A 19,284-nucleotide genomic window follows, 5' to 3' on the forward strand; every position below is an offset into this window, starting at 1 on the left:
AACAGACACCCTGTGAGGGAGGGGACGCTGAGAGAGCCCTGATATCACTGCTCGGTCAGAACAGTTTTATGAGTGCCGTGGCGAGCCCAAGGTCACCCAGCTGGCTGCATGTGGGGGAGTGCAGAATCGAACCTGGCATGCCAGATTAGAAGTCCGCAATCCTAACCACGACACCAAACTAGCTCTCTGAACACAACCTCTGAACAGAGAGCAGGCCACATAAAACAAGGAGAGAGCAGCCCTCTCTATGGGAGCTCTCGGCTATCACTGGATAATGCACTTTCAATGCATAACAGGAATCATTCCCAACCGGATTTTCCTATATGGAACAGGAAAGTCCAGTTGCAAATGACTGGATTGGAGCATTAAGAGTGCCTTATCCACTGTGTGTCAAAGCAGCTTATTTCAGTTGTAGAATAGCTCATGTGTCCTTTTCTGGGTGGCCCAAGCAAGCCTAATCTCAAGATAATCAGGACTTGCCTTGGTTCATACTTGTGTGGGAAACCACTGAGGAAGTCCAGGGGCAGAGGCATGCAATGGCAAAGGTTTAATATTCAAAAAATGTGCAAATCTTGCTGAGTGGTCGTGGTGGTGAGAATCTCAATTTTAAGCATCTGGACTATGATTACTATTGCAAGTCAAAGATGGAGAACAGGCACTGAACAGACCTAGGTATGGGCACAAATTGGGAGCATGCAGTTCAGTTTGGGGTTTCTTGTGTGCTTGTTTGTGAACTGCGAACCGTCATGAACTTTTAAGGGCTAAATGAAGTGGTTTGGTGACCCAGCAGAGTGTCTTCATTTTAGGGACACCAAACTCAGAGGGGATCTCCTGCCAACTCTCTTCTATCAGCCTTCAAAGTATGGTGAGGATAGGATTTATGAGGTCCAAGTTATGACCCCTCTGAAAGCCCAGAGTCACAAATCCAAGCAAATGGGATGATATTTGGCAAGCTCTGTGCAAGAAAGGAACGGCAGCAAAGAGGTGGAGGAACCCCTCTTGAAACTAAGATGATGAGTTTGAAACCGATGACAGTGTTTCCAAGGCTGGAGAATTCCACCCCCCCCCCCCCCGTCGCTTTGAAGTTTGGTAACCATTTTTTTTGATGGAAGACAGTCCAATGGAAATGTATCCATTCACAAACCCTTACCAATCTCCTTTAACAGCTTGAAAGTTTTTTTGGAAAGTTCTTGCCAGGTTGCAAACCACGAATCGTCCAACATTTCTCACAAATTTTCATTCCAGAGACAGTTTGTGCCCATCCCTAAACACAACCCAGTATATGATTTGAGTGAAATTGCAGTATGCTTACCCAGTTTTCGGATTGCACAATTGACTTTAATTGAAGAAGAAGAAGAAGAAGAAGAAGAAGAAGAAGAAGAAGAAGAAGAAGAAGAAGAAGAAGAAGAAGAAGAAGAGTTGGTCCTTTTATGCCACTTTTCTCTACCCAAAGGAGTCTCAGAGTGGCTTACAGTTGCCTTCCCTTTCCTCTCCCCACAACAGACACCGTGTGGGGTGGGTGAGGCCGAGAGAGCCCTGATATTCCTGCTCTGTCAGAACAGTTTTATCAGTGCCGTGGCGAGCCCAAGGTCACCCAGCTGGATGCATGTAGAGGAGTGCAGAATCAAACCCAGCATGCCAGATTAGAAGTCCACACTCCTAACCACTACACCAAACTGGTTCTCTAATAGACAGGTTCATAATCAGTGGGGCATACAGAAGATTATGCAGGCCAAAAGACCAGCGGGGTTTAATTCCTCGCAGTCTGAGGGATTTTGATTTGATAGGACAGATGGCAGAGCAGCCCTTGAACCACTCCCCTCCCAAAATGATGGGTTTGCATGCTTGTTGAGCTAGTTTTGAAAGGGTAGGTTTGGAGATTTGCCGGTTACCTGGTGAAGCTTTTCTTGGATGCTTGGAAGCTGAGCCATCAGATCTGCCCACTTCTGTTCAAATCCTGCCAAAACTGACCGTAGCATGGCAGCATCGGACTCCTTAATAAGCAAAAGCTGATTGCCGGTGCTGATGACCGATGACTTCAAAGAAGATTTACCATCCACTTCTTTTAAGAATGCCTATGGCGAGGGGGAGGAAATTCACACAGGAAAGATTTTTACAAAATTATTCCATTGCAAAAAGAACGGTGGTCTGAAAGGATGATGCGTTGGCTGCACTGTAACGATTTTTAATGCAAAGAAATTGCCACCAATTCTCTCAAAAGAGCAGAATTTACTGAGCAGCAGTGTGGGGTAGCATTAGAGCAAGCTTTCTCAACCAGGGTTTCATGAAACTCTGGGGTTTCCTGATGGCCCTGGAAGGGTTCCCAAAATGGGTGGGAGTTAAATTAATTGTTATATATTTTTTTAAATTGTCAAACATTTATCAGATGATACGACTATATACGGGTATATAGTAGAAGAAGAAGAAGAAGAAGAGTTGGTTCTTATATGCCGCTTTTCCCTACCAGAAGGAGTCTCAAAGCGGCTTACATTCGCCTTCTCGTTCCTCTCCCCACAACAAACACCCTGTGAGGGAGGGGAGGCTGAGAGAGCCCTGATATTACTGAAGAAGAAGAAGAGTTGGTTCTTATATGCCGCTTTTCTCTACCCGAAGTAGTCTCAAAGCGGCTTACATTCGCCTTCCCGTTCCTCTCCCCACAACAGACACCCTGTGAGGGAGGGAAGGCTGAGAGAGCCCTGAGATTACTGAAGAAGAAGAAGAGTTGGTTCTTATATGCCGCTTTTCCCTACCCGAAGGAGGCTCAAAGCGGCTTACAGTCTCCTTCCCATTCCTCTCCCCACAACAGACACTCTGTGGGGTGGGTGAGGCTGAGAGAGCCCTGATATCACTGTTCGGTCAGAACAGTTTTATCAGTGCCATGGCGAGCCCAAGGTCACCCAGCTGGCTGCATGTGGAGGAGCGCAGAATCGAACCCGGCATGCCAGATTAGAAGTCCGCACTCCTAACCACTACACCATACTGGCTCTCTCTATATATATATGATTATCTGGACTTTCTTAAGAAAGACAGCAGTAACTGTTAGGTTAGGACTAATTTGCAATGGGAACTGACTATATATTTCTTGAGATAATATTAGACTACACTACGTATGGTATACTTGTACAGACGATGTATAGACTATGAAATAATTACTTATCAGCTGGTCGCTTTTTTTCTCTTTTACCTTTCTGTAAATGCTTTATATAATAATAAATAATAAAATTACTATTAAAAAATATATATATATGGGTATATTGACCTCCCCCCTCCCCAAATGGCCATTGATGGGCCTGTAGGGGGTGGGAAGGGGAGGGGCCCCAGGTGGGAGTGTCCATAGCTCTGCTTCCCAACCATATTCTGCACGATTGCGCCACTTCTGGGGTTTCTCGAAGCCTGAAGGATGTTTCAGGGGTTCCTCAATGGTAGAAAGTTGAGAAAGGCAGCCCTAAGCTGTGCGCATGAGTGACTGTTCACTGACACAGGAAGCCCTGCTCAGGGGCAGTCCAGACCCACAATTACAACAGTTGCATTCTGCTCAGGATATTAGCTGCTCTACTCAGTAGGCGGGAAAATTAGAGGGAACATTTGGTGGAGTTGCATTACAGCAGAACGATGCGCATTCTGGGGGCATGTGGGAATTCATGCTGTGGGGATCCATGCCCTGAATTAGACTAGGAGCTTCCCTGTAGGATTTGACCAATGTTTTTAACTACTTTTTGCCATATCTATTTATTCATGCAATTTATATACCGCCCTTATTTATTTATTTATTTATAAATTTATATACCGCTGCTCCCCAACAGTTCTCGCGGCGGTTTACATAAAAAACCATTAAAATACAATAAAATCCCATAATATACCCAGGTAAGCAGTAAAACGATAAGAACGACAATAGGTGGCAGTGGTCACATCCTCTAGAGCGGGGGTAGTCAAACTGCGGCCCTGCGGATGTCCATGGACTACAATACCCAAGAGCCCCTGCCAGCATTCGCTGGCAGGGGCTCCTGGGACTGTAGTCCATGGACATCCGCAGGGCCGCAGTTTGACTACCCCTGCTCTAGACACTCCTTCACTGTTACGTCTTGGGATTGCGTACACAGAACCAGCAGGGAGCGAGAAAAGCATATTCAAATATTTAGAACGTTATGCATGAGCAAAAAGATACAAACGCTTCTGAACTTCAAACTTACAAGGAAGCTGTGTATATTGTTGCTGACTGTGTTCAGGTCCTGGGATGCACTGAGGGACTGCTCCTTCCAAAAATTCACCCTCTGCTGAGCAGACTCCAGCCACTTCTCCAGCTCCTTTGAATCGCGGTTGTAGCTGCAGAAATATACACCGGTGGGAGACATAAAGATCAACTGGCACACCCTGCATGCCCCTCCTTCCTTTAATGTACTTCAGGGCCCCACACTGAGGTGACACAAAAGGGCTACAGGTGGTACGACTCAAAGAAGCCCACTGTAGCAGTCAGGAACCTGTGCGTAACAGCCTCAGGTGCAAAAATGTCTGCAAGAAAAGCAGTGTACTATGACTGTGTGTGATTTACAGACAAAAAGGGCATCTCCATGGTTAATTCATAGAATCATAAAGCTGGAAAGGGCCATCCAGGCCATCTAGTCCCACCCCCTGCTCAGTGCAGGATCAGCCTCAAGCATCCAGGAGAAGGATCTGTCCAGCCGCTGCTTGAAGACCCCCAGTGAAGGGGAGCTCCCAACCTCCTTAGGCAGCCCCTTCCACTGCTGAACTAGATTCGCAGAATCCTAGAGTGGGAAGGGGCCATCCAGGCCATCTAGTCCCACCCCCTGCTCAATGCAGGATCAGCCTCCAGCATCCAGGAGAAGGATCTGTCCAGCCGCTGCTTGAAGACTGCCAGTGAGGGGGAGCTCCCCGCCTCCTTAGGCAGCCCCTCCCACTGATGAACTAGACTCCTAGAATCCTAGAGTGGGAAGGGGCCCTCCAGGCCATCTAGTCCCACCCCCTGCTCAGTGCAGGATCAGCCTCAAGCATCCAGGAGAAGGATCTGTCCAGCCGCTGCTTGAAGACCGCCAGTGAGGGGGAGCTCCCCACCTCCTTAGGCAGCCCCTTCCACTGCTGAACTAGACTCCTAGAATCCTAGAGTGGGAAGGGGCCATCCAGGCCATCTAGTCCCACCCCCTGCTCAGTGCAGGATCAGCCTCAAGCATCCAGGAGAAGGATCTGTCCAGCCGCTGCTTGAAGATGGCCAGTGAGGGGGAGCTCCCCACCTCCTCAGGCAGCCCCTTCCACTGTTGAACTATTCAGACTGTGATTTTTTTCCCTGATATCTAGCCGGTATTGTTCTTGTTGTTGTTAGGTGCGAAGTCGTGTCCGACCCATCGCGACCCCATGGACAATGATCCTCCAGGCCTTCCTGTCCTCTACCATTCCCCGGAGTCCATTTAAGCTCCCACCGACTGCTTCAGGGACTCCATCCAGCCACCTCATTCTCATAGTTTAAGCCCATTCCTGCAGGCCCTCTCCTCTGCTGCCAACAGAAACCTTTTCCTGACATCCTCTTGACAACCTTTCAAATACTTAAGGACAGCAATCATGCCCTGCTGTCGTCTTTCAGTAGCACACTTCACTCGGGAGTCCCTTTGAAAACAGTCTGAAAAGATCCCTTTGAGATAAGGTTTGGCTTCTGGGCACAGTTCAGAGGGCCGGCGCTGACCTCCGGAGTCTCCAAATCAGCTTGGACGGAGGGATGCATCGAGCACAGCTTTCTGCCACATAAACCAAAAGGCAAAACATGGCATGAAGTCCCCCATGAATCAAGATGACCCCATGAAACTCCACCTCACGAGGCTTTCCAGGCAAGACTGGTTTGTCATTGGCTCCCTTTGCACAGAAACGCTGGAACATCTGCATCCCGTGTACCTTTAGGACCAATGATGTTTAGGATGCTTTAGGATGCTTAGGGCTGATCCTGCGTTGAGCAGGAGGTTGGACTAGATGGCCTGTATGGCCCCTTCCAACTCTATGATTCTATGATTCTATGGCCTGTATGGCCCCTTCCAACTCTATGATTCTATGATTCTATGGCCTGTATGGCCCCTTCCAACTCTATGATTCTATGATTCTATGGCCGGTATGGCCCCTTCCAACTCTATGATTCTATGATTCTATGGCCTGTATGGCCCCTTCCAACTCTATGATTCTATGATTCTATGGCCTGTATGGCCCCTTCCAACTCTATGATTCTATGATTCTATGGCCTGTATGGCCCCTTCCAACTCTATGGTTCTATGATTCTATGATTCTGGGTACCAACGTATTGATCATTCCCAGCCCCAGAAAGGCATGCCTGGTCTCAGCCAGGGCCAGGGCCAGAGCCTTTTTGGTCCTGGCCCCTACCTGGTGGAATGAGCTCCATGTCGAGCTGCAGGCCCTGCGGGAGCTTTTGGCGTTCCGCAAGGCCTGCAAAATGGAGCTCTTCTGCCAGATCTACGGTTGAGACCAGGACGATGAGGAAGATCGGGCTCCCCCCCAGTGTCAGGCAGCAACTAGGCCATGTGGTATCGATGGCCCCCTCTTCCCACCCTTGTTATTCGATGCTTTGAGGGGGGATGGGTGATTTAGTAATACCTCCGTGTTTCTGTGCTGCTGTTGTTATGTTTATGTCCTGTATTTTAATTGGGATTTTATTGAGGTTTTAGCTAAGGACGATTGTAACCTGACACAAGGCGATCTCAAGAGTGGCAGGAAATAAATTTAACAAGAAGAAAGAAGGAAGAAGGAAGAAGAAGAAAGAAGAAAGAAGGAAGAAGAAGGAAAAAGGAAGAAGGAAGAAGAAAGAAGGAAGAAGAAAGCAGAAAGAAGGAAGAAGAAGGAAGAAAGAAGAAAGAAAGAAGGAAGAAGGAAGAAGAAAGAAGGAAGAAGAAAGAAGGAAGAAGAAAGCAGGAAGAAAGAAGAAAGAAGAAAGAAGGAAGAAGAAGAAGAAGAAGAAGAAGCAGCAGTAGCAGCTTCAGAGATCTTCCTTGGTGGTCTCTCATCCAGGTTCTGTGCAGTTCTGAAGCTCTGATAAGACTGGGCCACTGGGACTGCTGCCATTCAAACCCACCCATTCTTTCATTTATGTCCAAGCCGTTCTGCTTTGTGATCTCCCATCCTCCAAAGCACGATGGGAAGTAATGTAGGATACGGTATCTTCACACCGGCATTGATGTGAGAGAACTTCCTCTGCAGGGAAAGTTGCTTTCAGTCCTTAACTCTTCAGCTGCTGGGAGAGGAGCTCAAGCCCGATGTCACCACAGGAAAATGGGGATAAAAAATGGGCTTTTAAAGGCCGAGGGGAAGAATCTAGGTGCACTTACCTGGACAAGAGTTTGAATAAAGTCTCATGTCTTTGCAGTTCATGACCCACTTTTTGGGAAAGAGATGTCCACTGGTCTTCTAAGTTCCTGATCTGGTTTTCCAGCTCAGAGCAGTTTGTGAGCTCCATTAATTTCTTCCCTTCTTTCAGTATCTGATGATACCGCCCCTGTTCTGCTTCCATGTTCCTTTTGAGTTGCTAGGAAAGAATATGAAAAGGGCACTAAAGGGCACCAAGAGAGGCAGGAATGCCTGGGATTTCCATTGTTCTGAGGAAGAGGGCTTGCACTCTAAAGCTCATGACTTGAATAAATCTTTGTTGGTCGTAAAGGTGCCCCTGATTTTGTTTTGTTGTTCTACTTCCAGTTAGTTTTAAGGCCTGCAATTCACTTTTACGTGCATACCAACCCTGCTTGACTTCCAAGGTCTGAAGGGATTGGCTCATACGGTAACATTTTATGCTCCAGTTCATTTGTAATAACAACCAAATAGGAGATGGGAGGAGCAAATTTAGTAATACCATCTCACAAACATGTAGTATAGGGGTAGTCAAACTGCGGCCCTCCAGATGTCCATGGACTACAATTCCCATGAGCCCTGCATTCACCCCAACTGGAGGCTGGAACTGATCTCTGCAGTCTGGAGAGGAGCTGTCATTCCAGGGGATCCCCCGGTCCCACCTGGAGGCTGGCATCCCTGAGTCCCCCCTCCCAAGCAGCCCTTTTCTCCAGGGGAACTGATCTCTGCAGTCTGGAGAGGAGCTGTCATTCCAGGGGATCCCCCGGTCCCTCCTGGAGGCTGGCATCCCTGAGTCCCCACTCCCAAGCAGCCCTTTTCTCCAAGGGAACTGATCTCTGCAGTCTGGAGAGGAGCTGTAATTCCAGGGGTTCCCCAGGCCCCACCTGGAGGCTGGCATCGCTGAGTCCCCCCTCCCAAGCAGCCCTTTCCTCCAGGGGAACTGATCTCTGTAGTCTGGAGAGGAGCTGTCATTCCAGGGGATCCCCAGGCCCCACCTGGAGGCTGAAATTCCTCCAGATTCATAGGGACTCTTCTCTTCCAAGATTTTCCCTTTTCCTGGCAGTTCTTCCCTACCCCGGAAAAAGCTCTTGCTAGGATTGCCCAACCTCCTGATGGTGCTTGGAGAGCTCCCAAAGTTACAAGCAATCTCCAAATCCCGCAAATCAGTTTCCCAGACGAGAACTGCTGCTTTGCATGGTAGGCTTTATGACAGCTGAGATGAATGCTTCCTTGTTTAACAAGCATTTTATTTTATGATGTCGTGAACACTATAAACATGTGACTCCCAGGAGTGTGGCAAGGAGGCGTGGCCAGCTGGCATCACTTCTAGGGTTACTCAAAGCCTGAAGAATATTTCAGGGGTTACTCCACAGTCCAAAGGCTGAGAAAGGCTGCAATGGTTAAAAAGTCCATTGCTGAATCTAGGGACAAGAACCTACCTGGAGGAGTCCCGACCTTTCCATTAACCGTTCTTCTGTTTCTTCCACCAGGGTTACAGAAGGCACAGAAGAGGATAGTGCCTCTAGTTTTTGGCAGAAAGAGGAGCGAGTCTCATCCAATTCTATCCAGTCCTAAAGAGAGGAGACTCATCTTCAGCACAGAACACTAAATTTTCAGCATCATCATAAGCAGAGTTATATCCCCCTCTTCCCCTGCCCCTCCAACAAGAACAGGTGCCCATGACATTTTAAAAAGTTAAAGAACAAACTGTAAAATGCAACACATCACTGCGATGGACTCAGGGACGTGGTAGCATCTCTTCCTGACCGTTAAAGTGGTTTCTCAGTGGAACAGGCTTCCTTCGGAGGTGGTGGGCTCTCCTTCTGAGGCCAGATGGCCATGTGACAGCTTGGTTGATGCCGTGAATTTAGTCAGATGGTGAGAAGGAGGGCAGGAAGGGATGGGGCAGTGTTCAGTTCTCGTGGCACTTTATTACATGTCCAGGGTAATGCCAATTGCCACGTTGAAATCAAGAAGGAATTTTTCTCCAGGCCAGAGTAGTCTGGGATTCTGGAGAGGTTTTCCCCCCCCCCTTCCTCTGGCCATAGAACATGGCTCTCAGTGAGGGAGAGAACTGGGGGTTACTGTGCATATAAACATAAACGAAAACAAAAGCAGGGAGAAACAGAACCTCAATGCAGACCAGGCCAAACAAAGAAACGTGTTTTTTGATTAGGAAGTTTTCCTGCTTGAATTTGTCAGGCACGGATGGATAAATTTGTGGGTTGCTTTAGGATGGTTAGGGCTGATCCTGCGTTGAGCAGGGGTTGGACTAGATGGCCTGGATGGCCCCTTCCAACTCTATGATTCTATGATTCTATGATCCTGCATTGAGCAGGGGGTTGGACTAGATGGCCTGTATGACCCTTTCCAACTCTATGATTCTATGGCCTGTATGGCCCCTTCCATGATTCTATGATTCTATGATCCTGCATTGAGCAGGGGGTTGGACTAGATGGCCTGTGTGGCCTCTTCCAACTCTATGATTCTATGATCCTGCATTGAGCAGGGGGTTGGACTAGATGGCCTGTGTGGCCCCTTCCAACTCTATGATTCTATGTTTTGAAGGCTTTAAAATGACACAGAGTCTGATAAAGGCATCTTACTTCCACGTAAGTTTGAAGTTCCTGGCACCTTGAAAAGGCACCCAGTGAAGCTGGTGGCTTACAAGCAGGCTGCCCATTTGCCTTGGTCATCATGGCTTCTTACTCCAAGAAAATTCGCTTTTGTTACATGTCCAGTTGTTAAATTTAATTGTTCTTTCACAGCTTGGTCGCCATCCCCCCTTTCTTAGTATGATTTTGTTATAATGATTTATGTAATCTTTATATTTCCTCGTATATAATATAATCTCAGTATTTTTGGAGACATCAGGTCTTTTGAGGGGGTACCTCTTTTCTTTGTTTGGCTTGGTTGTTGGGTACATCCTACATTGTGCAAGGGGCTGGACTAATTGACCTTTGAGGTCATTTCCACCTCTGTTTCTATGTTTAGTCTAGTCCTAAGAATGCTTGTTCCATGAGGTACCCGATGAAATGCTAAAATGGCCTGCCATCATGCCCAAGAATTCTTTGCCCACAGAAAATTTCTATCAATTTTTAATGCCATTCTTCTTTTTTTGAATTCCTATGAGTCAATTTTGACAGAGCAGAACAAATACATGTTCCACATAATATATTTCTGGTAAGGCCTTAGAGGAGGAGCGTGGTCTCATGTGCCACTCAGCAGTTAACACCCACTCGGGGCAGCTGTCCCGCCCCTGAGTGCCTCCTCCTCCAACCGGCTTACCAGTCTGTCCAGCAGCCAGCCAATCACCTTCCGTCCCCCACCCCTGACCACCTCCTCCTCCTTCCACTTCCTTCTGAGGCTCGGAGGCTGCAGATCCCTGCTGTCCCTGCCAATGAGTTCCTTGCCTGGTGGGCCTCCAGCTGCAGCCTTTCCAGGTCCCTGAGTTATTATTATAATAATTTATAAAATATTCCCACAATTAAAGAACTAAATGCACCGCATCACAGTGGTAGACCCAGGGATTCTATTACCTGCAACAGTCTCTCCAAATGCGTTCCCTGTCGGATCGCCTGCTGCTGTAAAGATTTTATCTTCTCCACCAGCTCCTTCCAGAATTTCTCTCTCTTTTGCAACAGAGAAGGCGCCGTTCTTTTGGAACACATTCCCACAAGCAGCATGTGAGCATTCAGCTTGCAGAAAAAATCCTGGGTTTAGAAAAAGGGAAAACAAACAGATGAAGAAATCTGCAGTTAAAAAAATGGAAAGAAATACTTTTGAGTGTATAGAGTGCTTGCAACACGTCTTCTCAAATTAACCTCCTTTTTTACAACTTTTTTGCCTAATAAAAAAGGAAAAAAATATACAAACATACAGAAAGAAAAGCAAAAGGCAGAACAAAAAGTGGAAAGAATAATGTTTGAGTCCAGTAACTTCTTTCTTTCTTTCTTTCTTTCTTTCTTTCTTTCTTTCTTTCTTTCTTTCTTTCTTTCTTTCTTTCTTTCTTTCTTTCTTTCTTTCTTTCTTTCTTTCTTTCTTTCTTCTGTCTCTCTGTCTCTCTGTCTCTCTGTCTCTCTGTCTCTCTGTCTCCCTGTCTCCCTGTCTCTCTCTCCCTCCCTCCCTCATTCATTCATTCATTCATTCATTCATTCATTCATTCATTCATTCATTCATTCATTCATTCATTCATTCATTCATTCATTCATTCATTCATTCATTCATTCTATAATTTGTGTTATAGCCTGCCACTCCGGTTGCTGGCTCATGGCAGGTAACAAAGTTTCAAAGCCAGAAATAAAACTCCACAAAACCATAAAAACCCTTACAACAACCTGAAGGTAGCAGAATAAAATACCCTCCCCACAACCCCACTCAACAGAGGGCATGTAACCGCCCCATGGGGCTAATAGGGAGCAGCTAGATGACCTTGTTGGCTCAGGGAGGGCCCCAGATCCTAACTGTCCTTGCCCTGGCCTCACCCAAAGACCTGGCAGATACACTGCAATGAAAGTAGGTGGAGGGTTACCTGAAGATACCTGAAGAATATTAAAGTGATATGACCATATATCAAGGGTAGTCAAACTGCGGCCCTCCAGATGTCCATGGACTACAATTCCCATGAGCCCCTGCCAGCATTCGCTGGCAGGGACTCATGGGAATTGTAGTTCATGAACATCTGGAGGGCCGTAGTTTGACTACCCCTGCCATATATGGTCATGTTCACCCGCTCTCCCCAAAAGTGGCCAATGGTGGGCTTGGAGGGGGTGGGAAGGGGAGGGTCCCTGGGTGGGCGTGTCCACAGCTCTACTTCCCAGCCATATTCTGCACCATTGTGCCACTTCTGGGGTTTCTTGAAGCCTGAAGAATGTTTCAGGGGTTTCTCAATGGTAAAAAAGTCCATAAAGGCAGCTGACCAAGATATACTGCAGCTGTTTGCAATTGATGGAAAACGTAAGTGACAAATCGGCTTCCCTTAACTTAAAATTCCAAGCACTTAAGTGACTTGTGTGGTCTTCCCCTTGGGCAGTTTGTAAACATTAATCTTCACCAATGAGGCTGGATGCTATTTCTGGCAACATAATTGTAGCCCTGAGCAGATTCTGATTATCCAACATTGGCAATGACCTCCCCCTCTCATATCTTTCCTCGTGTGTGACGAAATTATGTTAAAAGCCCTGAATGGGAAATACCTCCTAAACAAATTAAATACCACTCTCTCCTATACTTCATGGCTCCATGGCAGGTGTTTGATTTAAATAAGGCTGTGTCTCTTTGAGAAATATCTTGCATTTGGAGCATTAATTGTCAGTCGTAATTTTGCATGCATATAAATATGACGTCTGGTGATATTACAGTGTTTTGTAGACATTAAGATTTATGAGGGCCTAACCATGCTGTACTGAGTCCTACTTCTATGCACTGCAAACATTGGATTCAATTACACATTATTGTCTGGAAGGGCCATAGAATCCTAGTTTATTCATCAGAACTACCTACACTTGTCACTCCAAAAAACCTAGGCACCAGAATGCTGTTAACGATTATGCTTTTTATTGAAGAGTTGGGTTTTGCTATGCATCTTGTCCCCCATTGCAGAAAGTTGTCTCTATCCCACCCTATGTTATTGACCCTTGATCAGAGGTGGCCAAACTGCAGCTCTCCAGGTGTCCAAGGACTACAATTCCCATGAGCCCTTGCCATCTGGGAATTGGAGTCCATGGACACCTGGAGAGTTGCAGTTTGGCCATTCCCTGCTCTAGATTGACCCTAAGGGATGTGCAAACTTCCCCTGCTTGGTAGTATGGCCTGAGCCAGTTTGGTGTAGTGGTTAGGAGTGCGGACTTCTAATCTGGCATGCCGGGTTCGATTCTGTGCTCCCCCACATGCAGCCAGCTGGGTGACCTTGGGCTCATCACGGCACTGATAAAACTGTCCTGACTGAGCAGGAATCTCAGGGCTCTCTCAGCTTCACCCACCTCACCGGGTGTCTGATGTGAGGAGAGGAAGGGAAGGCAACTGTAAGCCGCTTTGAGCCTCCTTCAGATAGGGAAAAGCGGCATATAAAAACCAACTCTTCTTCTTCTAAGCTTTCCAACAGCTCTGGAATGCAGCTTGAGATCCCTGATGGCACAACTAGGGATAGAAGAGACCCGAAAGCTCCCGTATATCTAGGTTCGAATGCTCATTAGGTGTTTCCGAAACATAACATTTAACTTAAGCACATCTGAATTTTAGTTTATCGTAATAAGTCTATGATTGAAAGCCACGAACAAGATCCCAATGGGGGGAACGATCGTGACTGTCTAAAGCTCTACAAATGGTACCTTGTGATCTTGCAGATGGAGTTGCAGATTTTGTCGGCTGGTCGCTTTCAGCTTCGGCGCCTGAGCGACTTTCTCTTGCCCAAGATCTACGAGATCCCCCAGTCCACGCAGCAAAGGTTCGTACTGCTGTTCGCTAATAAACAGAGGGGTTAGCTCCCTTTGTTTGGCTCTCAGGGTCCCCCAAAGGTCATCCAGGACATCCTAGGAATAAAATGAATCCCGCTTGTCATTTTAAGCCACCAGTTAGCTCATCGCCCAATAAGATCATAGGTTTCCTGATTGGTTGAGGACTCAGCCAGGATAGGATCCCATTGAATACAACCCAGGTGCACCCTGCAGTCAGTTAGAATGTGTTACATGCTAGGTATTGTTGGGATGCGTGGAAGAAACAGGACAGCACCCGAAAGCAGTTGCACCCATTAGATGTAAAGCAACAACGGGAAAGGGACTGGAGCCTTGCTTTAATCCTAATGGAATTAACTCATACACAACTTAAGCTGTTGAGGGTATTCCTCAGTCCAGAAATATTTATCTCCTGTCTCAATTTCATGAAATAATGGTTCGATAAACACAAATCCACTCATCTTGCAAGAGATGTTTTGGAAAGACATAAGAGCCCTGCTGGATCAGACCAGGGGTCCATCTAGTCCTGTCTCACACAATGGCCAGCAACTTCCTTTACAGGGTCAACCACAAGGCATGGAGGCCAAGGCCTTTATAAGACCATCAGAAAAGCCCGGCTGGATCAGACCAGGGGTCCATCCAGTCCAGCATCCTGTCTTACACAATGGCCAACCAGTTCCTCTGTAGGATCAATCACAGAGCATGGAGACTGAGACATTCATGAGAACATCAGAAGAGCCCTGCTGGGTCAGACCAGGGGTCCATCTAGTCCAGCATCCTGCCTTACACAGGAGCCAACCAGTTCCTCTGTAGGGTCAATCACAGAGCATGGAGGCCAAGGCCTTCATGAGAACATCAGAAGAGCCCTGCTGGGTCAGACCAGGTGTCCATCTAGTCCAGCATCCTGTCTTACACAATGGCCAACCAGTTCCTCTGTAGGGTCAATCACAGAGCATGGAGGCCGAGACGTTCATGAGAACATTAAAAGTGTCCTGCTGGATCAGACCAGGGGTCCATCTAGTCCAGCCTCCTGTTTCACGCAGTGGCCAACCAGTTCCTCTGGAGGTCCAACAACAGGGCAGAGAGGCCAAGGCCTTCAACTGAACATCAGAGCTCATCCGCCAGGCATTTGGTCGAGGCCAATGATAACATCTACTGGGCCCCCAGAACCTCCTCTTATGTAGATAAACCCACTCTGTAGGATTGTGTTCGAAATGGCCGCCAAACACATTATGTTATGATAGATGATGTTATGGTTGTTGACTCAGTTATTAAACGTCTTTGTGGTGTTATTCATCTAATGTTTTCTGTAATCTTCTGTTCTCTGTAAACTGCCCTGAGCCGCAAGGGAGGGCAGTATATAAATACAAATAAATAAAAAGAGAGATGAGTAAAGTATGCTTTTCTAGAAGTTTTAACGGAGCATCTATGGACAGTTCATCACAGAACAAACATTGCTGAAGACACCTGTTTGGAGTTTTCAAAGGATACTTATACCCAGTTTGCTGCCCTTCCCAGAAAGTTTAGGTGCCTAAGCAACTTTCTCACAGCTACGCACAACTGTTTTCTTTCAAAGTGAAACCAAGCTTCAAACGTCCTAACAGCCTGGTGCAAAAACCCAAGCAAGCCCATTTGGGGCACGAAAATTAATACCAACAGTCCAGCTGGAAGAACCAAAACTGGGGGAAGGGAGGGTGTGAGAGCCACCTGGGGAGAAGGGCATGTAGCTTGGGGTGGGAGTTGTACATGACATCGAATTAGGACAGTATTAGCAGATTTACCTCCAGTTTATAAACGTCATGGATCAGGGCAATAGGCAAACTGAGTCTCTCTGTGTGATCCCGCAATTTCGCCGTCTGCATCTCAAAGTTCTGAAGTTCTTCCGACTCGTGGGTGTTGATTTTCTAAATGGAACAATTGGTTTTTATTTTTTCGTGTTATTTATAATTTGATTTATACCCCCCACCCTCTCCTGACTAAGTCGACTCGAGGTGGCTTACAATAAAAACAAAATACCCCATAAAATGATAAAACAATTAAAAACTACAATTACGCACAACAATATTGTTATATATAAGTCCCCAGATGGCGGTAAAAATCAGCGGTTACCCTCTATTCTGGTAACCTGTTACAACTTCTAGTAATGGATATAAGAACACTAGTTAGGCTCAGATTTATTGCGCCTGATGTGCTGCGCTCAACATGGGCGGAACCCCAGTTCGTAAGTCCAGGTACTCCCCCGGCCTCAACCAAACATCTGTTAGGAGCAGTGAGGTCACTGAGACGCCCCTCGGGCCCGCCAGCTCTTTATTACATCATCACAAGAAAGAAGGCAAGTTCCTCCTCCATCTTTAATGTTTTAGTTACTGTTTTCATGTTTCTGAATGTGCATTTTAGTTCCAGTTTTAGCTGCTTAAATGATGTGTTTTTGTCGGTTTTAATAGTATTTAAAACAGCCTTGTTATTAAGCACATTATTAATTTGTTAGCCATCATGGTGGCCCTCATGAGAGCAGAAAGGTGGGGTATAAATCTTGTAAAGAGAGCCAGTTTGGTGTAGTGGTTAGGAGTGCGGACTTCTAATCTGGCATGCCGGGTTCGATTCTGCGCTCCCCCACATGCAGCCAGCTGGGTGACCTTGGGCTCGCCACGGCACTGATAAAACTGTTCTGACTGAGCAGCGATATCAGGGCTCTCTCAGCCTCAACCATCCCACAGGGTGTCTGTTGTGGGGAGAGGAAAGGGAAGGCGACTGTAAGCCGCTTTGAGCCTCCTTCGGGTAGGGAAAAGCGGCATATAAGAACCAACTCTTCTTCTTCTTCTTCTTCTAAATACTGTCCCCCAAGATCAAATTTGTATTGCTGTAATTAGGTCTATAAAAACGCGTGCAAACAGTTAGATCCAGACTAAATGATCTGGAATGGAGTTGCCCACCAACACCACCGTCCACAGCCCCCCACAAAATTTGCCCCCCACTGTCCTGTGTTCCAGCTACAAACTGCAGCAAAAAGGAGCAATCAGGAATCTTATTCCATTAACAGAAAATTTAGTATGGATTCAGTGCCACGCCTGTAGTTTGGAAAGACCGAAATGAGGAATTCCAAAGGTTGTGTGTCCATAAATTCTCACATAAATCAATTCCAAAAGTCAAGTGTTTGCCTATTTCTATAATCATAAATGTCTTAGGCAAATAATAAATGCCTTGGGAAAACAGAACAGGGTCCTGGATATTGGATTCACCCATTTTCCCGTAACCTTCTTCAATGATTGCTCCTTAATTCTCAGTTTGGAGATTATTGATTTTTCAAAATGCAAGTAAAGGGTATCATATGGGCATATGCTCTGTGGTAATGTTGAACAATACAGACGCACTGGGAAACCAATATGGCAATAAAATATCCGGATTGGATATTATAAGGTTTTTATATTTCAGGACCAATTTCAACTTATTAAGGAATCTCTAGATAGAGTGTATGAGCCTCTTGTGGCGCAGAGTGGTAAGGCAGCCGTCTGACAGCTTTGCCCATGAGGCTGGGAGTTCAATCCCAGCAGCCGGCTCAAGGTTGACTCAGCCTTCCATCCTTCCGAGGTCGGTAAAATGAGTCCCCAGCTTGCTTGCTGGGGGGTAGACGGTAATGACTGGGGAAGGCACTGGCAAACCACCCCGTATTGAGTCTGCCATGAAAACGCTAGAGGGCATCACCCCAAGGGTCAGGCATGACTCGGTGCTTGCACAGGGGATACCTTTACCTTTTAGATAGAGTGTAAGGTCATACAATAGCTAAACCTAGCTTGTGGCGCTTCAGACACGTCTGAAGTTGGTCCTTAAATATAAAAACCGTCCCTTGAAAAAGCTGTAAGGCAAAATGCATCGAGACTTGTGTGAAACAAGAATAAAAGAATTACTGTAGAGAGACGACTCTATATAAGTCCAATTTGAATATATTCTAGTCGATATTATGGAGGGGCGTTAGAGCACGGAGATGCTGGTTTTGCCACAGCCGCGCAATTACCGTAATGACTGTAAATGCTTATTGGATGGGCAGATAATTCTCCTGGATGCTAGGAGTCTAGTTCAGCAGCGGTAGGGGCTGCCTAAGGAAATGGGGAGCTCCCCCTCACTGGCCGGCTTCAAGCAGCGGCTGGACAGATCCTTCTCCTGGATGCTTGAGGCTGATCCTGCATTGAGCAGGGGGTGGGACTAGATGGCCTGGATGGCCCCTTCCCACTCTAGGATTCTAGGAGTCTAGTTCAGCAGTGGAAGGGGCTGCCTAAGGAGGTGGGGAGCTCCCCCTCACTGGTGGCCTTCAAGCAGGGGCTGGACAGATCCTTCTCCTGGATGCTTGAGGCTGATCCTGCATTGAGCAGGGGGTGGGACTAGATGGCCTGGATGGCCCCTTCCCACTCTAGGATTCTAGGAGTCTAGTTCAGCAGTGGAAGGGGCTGCCTAAGGAGGTGGGGAGCTCCCCCTCACTGGCCGTCTTCAAGCAGCGGCTGGACAGATCCTTCTCCTGGATGCTTGAGGCTGATCCTGCATTGAGCAGGGGGTGGGACTAGATGGCCTGGATGGCCCCTTCCCACTCTAGGATTCTAGGAGTCTAGTTCAGCAGTGGAAGGGGCTGCCTAAGGAGGTGGGGAGCTCCCCCTCACTGGCGGTCTTCAAGCAGTGGCTGGACAGATCCTCCTCCTGGATGCTTGAGGCTGATCCTGCACTGAGCAGGAGGTGGGACTAGATGGCCTGCATGGCCCCTTCCCACTCTAGGAGTCTATGAATCTAGTTCAGCAGTGGAGGGGGCTGCCTAAGGAGGTGGGGAGCTCCCCCTCACTGGCGGTCTTCAAGCAGCGGCTGGACAGATCCTTATCCTGGATGCTTGAGGCTGATCCTGCATTGAGCAGGGGGTGGACTAGATGGCCTGGATGGCCCCTTCCCACTCTAGGATTCTAGGAGTCTAGTTCAGCAGTGGAATCGGCTGCCTAAGGAGGTGGGGAGCTCCCCCTCACTGGCCATCTTCAAGCAGTGGCTGGACAGAACTTATCCTGGATGCTTGAGGCTGATCCTGCCTTGAGCAGGGGGTGGACTGGATGGCCTCTTCGAACTCTATGCTTTTATGATTCTATGATTTAACCACCTCTGAACACCTCTTGCCCTGGAACCCCAAGTCAGCTGTAACTTGGTAGCCCTTTCTACCACCAAGGGCATAAGATGAGCCATGCTGGATCAGGCCCAGCCTCCAATGAACCCAGTATCCTGTCTCCAAGACTGACCAGCCACCGGCTTCCTGGTAACTCACAAGCAGGGTATGAAAACAGCCGCTCATCACCGCTGATCAGAGCTTGGAGCTCTGTAGAGATGGTGGGTAGTGTCGTTAACCTCACGGGGGGGGGGGGGGGGGACAAGGCCGTAGGTTGAGTGTTGGAATACCAAACCACAAAGGGAAATTAGATACATTGTCCACTGGCGGGGAGACTGATTGTCCATTCCC

At 47.3% G+C, this 19,284-nt stretch overlaps 1 protein-coding gene across 4 annotated transcripts in view; it reads right to left on the minus strand.

Moving 5' to 3' along the window:
• Positions 1-19,284, minus strand: part of SYNE2 (spectrin repeat containing nuclear envelope protein 2) — a 293,618-nt gene that overhangs the window by 90,910 nt on the left and 183,424 nt on the right. For all 4 annotated transcript variants that reach the window (XM_077323895.1, XM_077323896.1, XM_077323893.1 and 1 more), the window contains 7 exons: positions 15,584-15,706; positions 13,680-13,880; positions 10,890-11,063; positions 8,790-8,921; positions 7,335-7,531; positions 4,191-4,323; positions 1,893-2,075 (listed from right to left, as the gene is read on the minus strand). In XM_077323895.1, the coding sequence (XP_077180010.1) occupies positions 1,893-2,075; positions 4,191-4,323; positions 7,335-7,531; positions 8,790-8,921; positions 10,890-11,063; positions 13,680-13,880; positions 15,584-15,706 (1,143 nt within the window). The remainder of the gene's footprint in view (positions 1-1,892; positions 2,076-4,190; positions 4,324-7,334; positions 7,532-8,789; positions 8,922-10,889; positions 11,064-13,679; positions 13,881-15,583; positions 15,707-19,284) is intronic.

This window comes from Paroedura picta, chromosome 2 (genome assembly GCF_049243985.1).
Source record: "Paroedura picta isolate Pp20150507F chromosome 2, Ppicta_v3.0, whole genome shotgun sequence".
Classification (NCBI taxonomy): Eukaryota; Metazoa; Chordata; class Lepidosauria; order Squamata; family Gekkonidae; genus Paroedura; species Paroedura picta.